Below are 12,555 nucleotides of genomic sequence, written 5' to 3' on the forward strand. Positions count from 1 at the left end.
TGAAGCATTTGATACCTTGTACGAGGTTCGTTTCTGTTGAACAAATGGACAATGTTAGGCTGATACATCAATTTATAGAACTACACTTTAGTTTTCTAAGAAAGTGAAAATATACGTCAAAATTCACTTAATGGGAGATTCTAGAGGCCAAAATAAGACGAAAGTGAAGAATACTAATTTGTTGATGCAGGCTTCGTTAAAAAGTTATTAACGTTTAAAGTTTCGCCTGTACTGAATTTTTATCTCGAAAGTGGGTAGGATTTCAAGGGTATGTCTATTCACCAAAAATTATTGTAATTGAGCCCCGCAACTGAAAATAATTTTTCCAAAACGATTTGAAATTTTTTAATTTTGTCAAAAAATTTCACTCCTTTTCGAATTTTTTTCTCGAAAGTGGATAGGATTTCGAGGATATATCTAATGACCAAAACTAATTGTAATTGACCCCTGCAACTAAAAATAATTTTTTTAGAACGATTTGAAATTTTTTAATTTTGTCAAAAAATTTCACTCCTTTTCGAATTTTTTTCTCTAAAGTGGATAGGATTTCGAGGATATATCTAATGACCAAAACTAATTGTAATTGACCCCTGCAACTAAAAATAATTTTTTTAGAACGATTTGAAATTTTTTTATTTTGTCGAAAAATTTCACTCCTTCTCGAATTTTTTTCTCGAAAGTGGATAGGATTTCGAGGATATATCTAATGACCAAAACTAATTGTAATTGACCCCTGCAACTGAAAATAATTTTGTTTAGAACGATTTGAAATTTTTTTATTTTGTCGAAAATTTCACACCTACTCGAATTTTTTTCTCGAAAGTGTATAGGATTTCGAGGATATATCTAATGACCAAAACTAATTGTAATTGACCCCTGCAACTGAAAATAATTTTTTTTAGAACGATTTGAAATTTTTTTTATTTTGTCGAAAATTTCACACCTACTCGAATTTTTTTCTCGAAAGTGCGTAGGATTTCGGGGGTATGTCTATTCACAAAAAATGATTGTAATTGACCTGTGCAACTAAAAATAATTTTTCCATGAATGATTTGAAATTTTTATAATTTAATTTTTTCTATTAAATTACAAATTTTATCCTTGTCAATTTCAAAATTTCGAACGGCACGAACTTAACTTATGGGACGACCTAATATTTTGAAGCATTTGCTACACTATCGAAAAGCTACTGCTTCTATTATCAATTTATAGACTACACTTTAAATTCAGTTTTCTAAGAAAGTGAAAATACAAACTCATATATTTGACTGAGCAATTATAAATTCCATATTTGAAGGAAGTAAAAATTTCTATCAATTTACTTGTTTCTTTTTATTTTATAATATTTTCTACGTTATCGAAATGCTTCTATTATTAATGAACAGTAATAATAACGTCTGAAACACGAAACTAAATAAACATACCTAGAACTGTTTTATATAATTTCCTATGGAAGACCATTTGTATTGTCATCAAATAATAATGTTTGAAATATAGAACTCGAAATAAAATTTTTCTGTTTCCGTGGTCTCGACGAAGACGAACGTTTCAGACAGTACTATTAAGACGCTTTAATAATGAAAAACGAAAAAGGGAATTTCGGGTTTAACGAGCAACGCTTTGTTCAGCACGCAGAGAGCATAATATAATTATCGCGAGTTGTCAATTGAGACTGAGAGGAGCGTAAAAAAGGATTCAATGCGATATTTTAACCAGAAGCTAACGAGCTGGCTTGATTCCGGGTACGCTCGTAGACTGCAAGTAGACGGTAGTTAAGGCACTTCGCGCGTTACGACTTATTCTATTATGGGCACGTCTAATGAATACAACATGAAGGGTTTAAAGGGTTCGACAAAAATCACCGCGTCGGTTCCGCCCCATCAAAAACCCGAGTAACCGAATTCGCGGTCGAGTGGCCCGAAGGAATATGATTTCGAGTTCAAAACGCAAACAGCAGAGGATTGCATTAAGAAACGTCGCGCACCGTCAATTAAACGCCATGAAGGGACGAAGCTCATTCACGAAACGAAGGGATGACAGACAGAAACGGCAGGAATCATTTGAATAAACATCTCGAATCAATTATAAATAAAAATGTATCGTTTTTTGGTTTAATTCTATTCGAATTAAATTGTAATTTAATTGATTGTAAAATTGGATAAACGTAACAAAATTTTGATCATCAGTCACGTTTCAGACTTCTTTAAATTTTTGATAAATTAGAATCTTAAAATCAGGGCATTATATAAATAATATAAAATATAAGAGAAGAAATGAAAGAGAACAGAACTTTGTCTGAAATTAACTTATGCTCTAGGAAAATAAAATACAGAGATACATTAAATATTGCCCTACTTTTGAAATGTATAAACATTAGAAGAAACCTAAATTTAATAAACTAAATGTAATTGAATAAAGAATGCATTATAAATAATATAAAATATAATAGAAGAAATGAAAGAGAACAGAACTTTCTCTGAAATTAACATATGCTCTAGAAAAATAAAATACAGAGATACATTAAATATTGTCCTTTTTTTAAAATATACAAACAATAGAAGAAACTTGAATTTAATAAACTGAATGAAATTGAATAAAGAATGCAAGTCTAATTTTGATGAACTTAACAAAGAAAAGGCTTTTTAATTTTAAGATCTTATTAAGGGAATTTTGTTTGTCTCCTCAATAAGATTCTATTTTCTTTCGAGAACTCGAGGACTCTCAAGGAAGTGATGGAGAAACATTGTTCTAGACTTCTATGCAATAGTCTGAGAATTATTTGGCTATCAACTATTAGTCGAAGTATTGTTGATGTAAGCCTGTGAAATTACTCTAAGCTTCTATGCATCGAATATTGTCTGAGGCTTTCGGGAGTAAACTATGTCCATTTGGTTGTTTGCTTGGGGTGCTAGCATTGCACCTAGATTCAACAAGGATTTGGGGGTGTATTAATACCGTATTCGTTCGCCAGAAATGCTCTGCATCCACCCTGAAACGTAAAACAATTCTAACTACAAGAATTTAATTTCTATTTACACTCAGACTTTTCATTTGAACTGAAAATAGTAACATAAAATACTATTTAAAATTTGTATTCCCTGCATTATTATTTAGTAATAAATTTCGTTTAGAATTCTGACGCTTGTCATAATTTTTTCACCTCTGTACACTCTATACAAAAAGAAAGTCACTTTAGCAGACGATTCTCTGCTCGTATCAAACGCGATCTGCACCCCCGATTTGTTCAATCGAAATTCCCTGTCGTCTCCATTTTATTTGCACGAAAGAAGTGAATTCGTAGACGGTCTGTAGCAAGCACGAAACACTTACGGATTCGGTCACCGTGCGTAAACACGGACTGAGCAAACAATATCCGGACGAAACGACCGCTGGAAAAATAAAAAACCGACTTACCTTCGCAGGGTCAGACTTCTCCGGCTCGTCGTTGAAGGTCTGCGACCCTCTGGAGGTGGTGTTCCTACGGGGTGTGGTGGTGCCATCCTGCGAGGGGCGCACGAACTCGATTCTGCCACCCTCGACGACGATGTTAGGGGCTGGTGGGAAATTCTCCGCGTTACCGACTGGATCGCAGTATCCCAACAACCCTGCTTTCTCGCCGTACAAGGGATGAATTTGTCTGCAACAGTCGGTAAAGAGACGTTATTGTTATCCGGGGGTTGAAACTCCAGGTGGAGGTTCCATCGAAAACCACCATAAGAAACTGGAGGGAATTTCCAATCTTTCTTTTTGCACTTTGTTAACGATTAGGGGTTCGAAAACCTCAAAATAATAAAATTTAAAGAACTCAGGGGCTAAAATTTAAAGTACAGGGGCTGATCTTAAATTTTTAAAGAAGCAGTTAATTGATTCGAAATTTTGGTGACACATAAAATGTAAAAGTAGTTTCAGTTTCGTTGGAGAAATAATATTTTTTGGCTATTTAGGAAAGATTTTTGGGCACAATTTCTTGCAATATTTATAGGTACATCCACTTGTATTCATACAGTATATAATAGTGATTTATTATAGATGGGAATAAATTTGTTTCTTATGAATTGAAATATTTTTAAAATTAGTACGAGTCCATTTGTTTATGTATTAAGATATTTGAGGGTTTATATTATTATATCTCTCTATCGATTTTGTAATTGAGAATTGCACATTACTATTAAAAAGAAAATTAGTTTGTGAATAGAAGTAACATAGTACAATAAACAGCATTTGTAAAAATAAATGGAAAGAATTCATAAGAAACAAAACTACGTAAATGAAAATAGCACAGTGTAATAAACAATATTTAATAAAAATAAGTGGAAAGAATTCATAAGAAACAAAACTACATAAATAAAAATAGCACAGTTTAACGAACAATATTTATTAAAAATAAATGAAAAGAAGACAGTAAATAGAAGTAACACAAAATTACCTCACAAATTGAAATATCATAATAAACAACATTAAACAAAAATAAATGAAACGGGGGTTAACAAAATCTTAAATCTTTAAAAAAGTATCTAATCGACTAGACATTTTGTTTACAGATAAAATGAACTATAAGCCCTTTTTTACAGTGCAGAAATAAAGTGTGAAACTTGTAATGCCTGTTTAAGTGGTGAAGCAACTTTTTTTACAGTTGTTTTCGTAGTGACGTATGGTTCCCCGACAGTATATATTTTTCTATTATCCTAGCTACATGATATTACTTTTAGTTTTTCCCACGTGTCCACCAATGGACACGTCGCCTTTCAGACGTGAAATGAAATATGAAATATCCACCAGTGAACGCGCGGGGCTCGATGCGTTAAATCATTTCCAGCGTCGAATGATGAATGAAACTCATCTATTATTTCTCCCCCGGAATACAAAACTCGACTGAATTACGTGTACATTTTTTTGTACTATCTGTTGACATATGCATCATGTTATACTCGCATCATATAATTTCTTTAAAAGTCTAATTTGTTTCGAAAGTATTAAAAGCTGCAAATTATCTTTTATAGAGAACTGCAATTTATATTAAAACGCAACTTATCGTTGGAAAATTTTGTATAAACTCATTCACAGTGATATTGACGCGCGTTGGAGAATTGTTTTTATTATAATAAAAATTTTCAAGAACGCCAACGAACAGAAAAACAGCTTCTGACTGGTAAATGCATCGATGAAACTTGTTGCAACAAAAACTAGGTTAAAAAAACGTTTCACACGGTGCTTCACGACGGAAATACGTACTTCAACGACTATAATCACTTTACCTTCGAAATTCGAACAATAAATTTCATTCATGGAACAACAGATTCATTAATGTTCAGTTTAAGTATTCAGTAATTCATGAACATATTAAAACGAACATTATTCAAAGAAAATAACATTATTTAACGAAAAATCTTCTACTATATCCAATTATCGAGTACAATATTAAAAGATTCATTTCTAATAATTTAAATTGATAAAAAATTGTTAAAATCTGGCACGAAATATTTCCACTCGCTCGATGCTTAGCTCGATGAAAGAAGTAGAAAAATATGATACCCGGAAGTAAGTTCAGCGCGTGACTCTGAATAAATAAATAAAATTGAAGACACATGGCCCGAGGTATTCATTAAATTACAACGAAGGCGTCGCGATGTGGTCGAAACGAATTTAAATCGACGGTGTCCGATGAAGTAAAAACGACGCCAGGGAAATTGCATTACCGGCAGTTAAATTTACGCGACAGACACCCGGCCATTAGGATTAAAAAGAGAGCCCTCGATCCACGCTTTTTGCTCGTTTTTCTAACGCGAACGCGACAGAGGAAAAATTCCATAACTTTGACGCAGTTAGGCGAAGCTGGGAAATTGCGTTTAACAGCTAATCTCTTTTCCCTGGCGAATTAATACCCTTTTTATCCAAACAAAAACATTCTGAACACTTAAAACGCTTGATATTAAAATGTTGCTAAATGTTATGAAACCTATCGTCTCGATATGTGTTATTTAATTCGATATCTGCCTCTTGATCAATCAGTTGCAAGAAATTTGATAAACTATTCTTAAGATTTTGATAATCCTACAGATTTCAACGTTCTTTCTATTTTTGTTTAATTTTCAGTTGGAATAAGAACTATCGAGCATAATTTATTATGAAATTTTAATGTATTGCTGGGCAAATTTGTGTACATGTTTAGCTCGATACAATTTTGTAACAAGCTAATTTATCATTAACTGTTAATCAAGTTACAAATCATATGTGGAGTTCATTTTACAAATCATTACGGTATAAATCTATTTACGATTAATATTAAAATAATTTGGTAAACAGAATGTTATTTATTTTAATCAAATATTGAGAGAATTAATTCTCTATTCACGAAGTATATAAAATGGAAAAACGTTCTTCAAAAATCAAGCTCGACTTGAACAATTAAGTAGCATAATAACTAATTTATCATTAACATAACCACCAGTAATATTTTTAATTTAGTACAGTTTGTATAATCTACACTAGAAATCAGAATTAAACTAACTCCATCCTTCTAGTTACGTAACAAGTGTCTCGTACCATAATTCGAGTATTAAAATTGAAACACCAACAGTGGTAAACTAAATACGTTGCTTATTAAACTTGCACATTAATTTTCAAATTCCTCGATCTAGTAATAAAAATTAATAAATTCATCCAGCTAAATGAAGCTGAAAATGAAATGGCTGTTCGAAATAATCATTGGAACCATTTGACAAACAAACGTATCGAATACATCAGTAGCGTTTCAGTCTTTGGGATACACATTCTCCAGAATGCATTTCAAATTTATTTTTACAATTTTAGTGAACTTTTACGAATACAGTTTTAATTGTACACCTCGTTGGAGAAATATTATAAACAATATAAAACTGGGAGAATAGAAATTTAAATTGTAGTACCGAGATAGAAATTTAAATTCGAGAATGCGATTCAAACTTACAGTAACAAATATTTATACGATTTTGATTCGTTCTAAAGGCTGGTGAAACGAGGAAACGATATTATTCGGGCAATGCATGGACTCTCTGATCCCAAAAGCGATGAATCGCCACACTCGACCAAACTATTCTCCAACTAACTGACCTGCTTGTAGCTCGTTCAAATTGACGAACACAAATAGCGCGGAGGGCACGCAAACGATGCAAGTATGCGGCGGAAACGATCGCGCGAGTATTCGCACGGAGAATTTCGATGGTAATGCTAGCACAACGTTTCACGACTTTGTGTTGCCAAGAATATGGAAACAGGGGTCAGATTTCGTTAAGCAGGGAAAATGAATTGGCCGCGAAGCGATTTGCTACCGTGACGCGACCTACGCGAAACCGAGTTTCTGGGAAATGGCTCGTTACCTCGACGTAAACAATTTCAACCACGCTCCGTGTGATAACCGAAGGGGTCGACGAACAACAGCTAACTGAAAGGACCATCGATGCTACAGGTTATCATATACCTGCCAACTCAAAGTCACAAATGTTTACGAATCGACACGCTACGCGGAACCTTGCCTAAATTATTTCTATTCTATCGCGGGCGTGTATTTTCAGAGAGAATATTTTTCTACGTGGTTCGTCATGATGATTGCATTGAAAACTGTGAAATTTTTAGTATTTTTCTCTGTTTTTAGAATGAGTAGGGAATATTTTAAGGTGTCAATTTAAGGCATAGTTTATTTTTATATTTAAACTGAGTGAAATCTAACATTTTAATAATAAGCAAGTTATTTAAGTTTCATTTGGGAAAATAATATTTTTTGACTATTTAGGAAATGTTTTTGGGCACAATTTCTTACAATATTTATAGTTACACTTGGTTCGTGTTACGTTAATTATATTAAAAATTGTGTGTAGTATTTTTCTTTGTTTTTAGAATGAGTCGAGAATATTTTAAGGTTTCAATTTAAAGCATAGTTTATTTTTATATTTAAACTGAGAGAAATTTGACATTTTAATAAGAAGCAAGTTGTTTAAGTTTCATTTGGGAAAATAATATTTTTTGGTTATTTAGGAAAGATTTTTGGGCACAATTTCTTACAATATTTATAGTTACATCCACTTGGTTCGTGTTATGTTAATTATATTAAAAACTGTGTCTAGTATTTTTCATTGTTTTTAGAATGAGTGGAGAATATTTTAAAGTGTAAAGTTAAGGCATAATTTAACTATTTTTATTTTTAAAATGAGAGCAATCAGACATTTTAATAACAAGCAAGTAGTTTCAATTTCATTAGGAAAATAATATTTTTTAGCACAATTTCTTGCAATATTGATAGTTACATCTACTTATATTCATACAGTATAATAGTCATTCATTAAAAAAGGAAATAAATTTGTGCTTTTTATGAACTGAAATGTTTTTAAAACTGGTATGAGTTGTTTATATATTGAGATAGTTAAGGATTTATATTATTACACCTCTCTATCGATTTTGTAATTGGGAATTAATGCCCATTGATAATAAAAAGAAAACTAGTTAGTGAATGAAAGTAACATAGTGTAATAAACCACACTTGTAAATAAAAATGGAAAGAATTCATGAGAAACAAAATTAGATAAATAAAAATAGCACAGTACAACAAACAATATTAAGTAAATATAAATGGAAAGAATTTATGAGAAACAAAACTACGTAAATAGAAGGAACACAAAATTACTGCACAAATTAAAATAGCACAGTATAACAAGCAACATTTAATAAAAACGAATGGAAAGAATTCATAAGAAAATCAAGTTTCTTTCCATTTATAATAAATCACCATTCTACGAATACGAGTGAAAGTATAACTGTTTGTATTAAATGGTAAGAATACATGAGAAACAAATTTACATAAATAGAACAACATTTAATAAAAATAAATGGAAAGAATTCATAAGAAAATCAAGTTTCTTTCCATTTATACCGAATCACCATTATAGTGTACGAATACAAGTGACAGTAAATGGGAGTGCACAGAGAGAACACTAGTACACAATACGTTTAATTAACTAAGTGACCTTCTACATGCAATCTCATGGCTTTAGTAAGCACGACAAACTGAAATATTAATAAAATGATTGAAAATCCAATTTGATTTCAGCAATCAGACAATAGACTGAATAGAAGTACTATTCTTCAATAATATCAATAATATTCAACAATATTTAATAGCTCGAGAAACTGAAATATTAATAAAATGATTGAAAATCCGATTTGATTTCAGCAATCAGACAATAGACTGAATAGAAGTACTATTCTTCAATAATATCAATAATATTCAACAATATTTAATAGCTCGAGAAACTGAAATATTAATAAAATGATTGAAAATCCGATTTGATTTCAGCAATCAGACAATAGACTGAATAGAAGTACTATTCTTCAATAATATCAATAATATTCAACAATATTTAATAGCTCGAGAAACTGAAATATTAATAAAATGATTGAAAATCCGATTTGATTTCAGCAATCAGACAATAGACTGAATAGAAGTACTATTCTTCAATAATATCAATAATATTCAACAATATTTAATAGCTCGAGAAACTGAAATATTAATAAAATGATTGAAAATCCGATTTGATTTTAGCAATCAGATAATAGACTGAATATAAAAATTACCATTCTTCAATAATATTTAATAAAGCCTCGCCTGGATAAGCCTTTGTACGTCGAGTCGAATTTTTCGAAAAATTTCTCGACGTTCGTTACTTTTGAAGCAAAACCGTGTATTATGACATCGTCGGTTGCGTTTCGATTGCCTTTTAAAAACTATCGGCGTTCGAATTGCAGTGCACTTTGCCTGTCAGAATGTTCAGCGCCCGGGATGGAAATATTTTTTTCCCCTCCGACTGCTCGACAGACAATGGCGGAACGCGCGAGAGAGCGAAAGATAAAGGAAAACGCGCCGGATACTCGATAGCGAGTGGCTTTACCTAGGGATCCCCCGATGGGGTTGAATCTCGACAGGTGGCGAGTCTGAGTTCACGGGGGTTCAGTTCGTCGCCGAGGGGAGGGAGGGCTCGAAATATACCACGTGTCGACGAGGAAATAAAATAGGCGTTTGAGTGTGCACGGCGAATGGTTATTGTGTTGCCAGGCTTATCGAACGTCAAGACTCCATCGAGGGGTGAATCTCGTCAGGTAGGGTGAAACGCACCAGGCTCGGGTAAAAATAGAACTTCCTGAGCGTGTCGCGAGAAGTACGGTTTATTAACACTTCGAACGCGAATAGGGAGACGTTTCAAAAAAGAACGTCGAGGAGACTAGCGCTGCGAACAAATAATTGAATCCCTGCAAGTTTTCAAACCAATTTTATGTACCTGAAAATACTAACGATGGAAACGGCCTTATATAGTATTATTTAGCAATAATTTAAATTTATATTTCAACGTATGGACTCTTAAAATCGTTGAAAGTACTTGATTTATTTTCTTTTTTTTGTGTTTGTAAATTTATGTTTTGAGTCTATTTTATAGAATAAAATATAAGATTCTCAAGTTACGTAAACTCGTTTGTGAATTTTATAGAATTTTATTTTATTATTTATTCTATAAAATAGATTAAAAAAGAAAGAATATAAATCTATTAAGTACTCTCAACGATTTTAAGAATTGATACGCTGAAATTGGGTCCTGAATTTTTATATTTTAGGAGAACACACACCCCTATATTAATTATTAGACTAGGATCTTTATGCAAATTCATATTTGTATTAATAGAATTAATGAAGTAGATTTCTTATATTTTTGCATATTAAGTGCATTCTGTTTGAGAATTAAAATTCCCTAGAAATGCAAAAACATCCAGTCTATTTATTATACTAAAATCTCGACTCTCCATACTCTTAACACTAGAAAAAACTGGTAAAAATGACCCATTCGTAATTTCTAATAAAAATTGATAAAAATTTACTTGACTGGGTTTTTGCAAATTTTATCGTGATTTTCTATAGGAGAACGAACAAACATTTATCTCGATTGCATTACAATTTCTTCGATTATCTATCGTTTTAACTTCTTTGGTAGAAATAAATACTTCTCAGTTCTGGTGTTAATAGTCACTGATATATTAAACTTCACGAACGAATTTGCATAACTTGTGAATCTTATATTTCGATATTAATTTGTAACGATAACTTTATATTGTTTTACCGTTTCAATTAGTACGTATCATCGAGATTGAGCCGCGTCCTTGGAATATGGGTCGAAGCCCTTCAGAGGATGAAAAGCCTCGGCCGTGAGGAGTAAGTCCTTCGATACCTTCCCGCCAAGTTTTCCAATTAACCGGAGTTTATTACACGCGAGATTGGGGTCGAGATTTTTTCCATTCGGCCATAAAGGTGAGAAAGGGTTAGACGCAACGAAGAGGCTTACCTGGGCGATGGTATGGGGCGAGGCTTATCGAGCGCCAGATCCGAGTTGAGGGGCGAATCAGGTCCGCGGACGCTGGAAGCCCTGCAACAAACAGATATATCGTTAGTTTAATTAGTATTCGGAAGCCAATACCCTAATTCGACCTGTCTCACGTTTGCCTCCCTCCTTCCACAGTTAAAACATTTCTATACAATTTCGCTTCTTCCCTCTGCTTCCATGACAAATGAACACTTCTTTTTAAAGATGACATAAGTCCAATTGTAGCTAAAAAATTTATTTTATTAACTACTATTAGATACAAAAATTTAATTTTATAGTTTTAAAAACATTACTCGAATTTATTAAGACTTGACAGTATTTTTAAGTCGACTCGAAAATAAGGGATGAAATAAACGATTATCTTTTCTTTATCATTTCTATACAATTTCACCTCTTCCATCTGCTTCCATGACAAATGGACACTTTTTAAAAAAATAATATAAGTTGATTGGTAGCTAAAAAATTGAGTTTATTAATTACTATTACATACAGAAATTTAATTTTATAGTTTTAAAACCATTACTTGAATTTATTAAGGTTTGCCAGTATTTTTAAGTCGACTCGAAAATAGGGGATAAAAATAAACGATTATCATTTTTATACAATTTCACCTATTCCTCTGCTTCTATGACAAATGGACGCTTCTTTTTAAGGATGATATCAGTCAAATTGTAGCTAAAAAAATTATTTTATTAGTTACTATTTCATACACAAATTTAATTTTGTAGTTTTAAAAACATTACTCGAATTTATTGAAGTTTGTCAGTATTTTTAAGTCTACTCGAAAATAGGGGTTGAAATAAACGATTATTTTTTCTTTATCATTTCTATACAATTTCACTTCTTCCCTCTGCTTTTATGACAAATGGACACTTTTTAAAAAAATGATATAAGTTGATTAATAGCTAAAAAATTGAGTTTATTAATTACTATTGCATACAAAAATTTAATTTTGTAGTTTTAAAAACATTACTCGAGTTTATTAAGGTTTTTTCCAGTATTTTTAAGTCTACTCTAAAACAGAGGATAAAAGTAAATGATTATCTTCTATATGATAAAAATTTATAGCGAATGTCTTCTAATTTAATTGAACTGTTTATATAATTGTATAAAATGTATTATATTGCACGATGAGATCAATTAAAATATGTACGTATCA

General features: G+C 31.8%; 1 protein-coding gene across 2 annotated transcripts in view; it reads right to left on the reverse strand.

The window, feature by feature from the left end:
• LOC122395922 overlaps nucleotides 1-12,555 on the reverse strand; it is a 520,523-nt gene that overhangs the window by 288,728 nt on the left and 219,240 nt on the right. For both annotated transcript variants that reach the window (XM_043393844.1, XM_043393843.1), the window contains exons 3-4: nucleotides 11,358-11,438; nucleotides 3,415-3,637 (exon numbers count right to left, since the gene is read on the reverse strand). In XM_043393844.1, coding sequence (XP_043249779.1) covers nucleotides 3,415-3,637; nucleotides 11,358-11,438 — 304 coding nt within the window. The remainder of the gene's footprint in view (nucleotides 1-3,414; nucleotides 3,638-11,357; nucleotides 11,439-12,555) is intronic.

The sequence above is a fragment of the Colletes gigas genome, unplaced genomic scaffold (genome assembly GCF_013123115.1).
Source record: "Colletes gigas isolate AHSC1104 unplaced genomic scaffold, ASM1312311v1 Colletes_gigas_Sc00006, whole genome shotgun sequence".
NCBI classification, from domain to species: domain Eukaryota; kingdom Metazoa; phylum Arthropoda; class Insecta; order Hymenoptera; family Colletidae; genus Colletes; species Colletes gigas.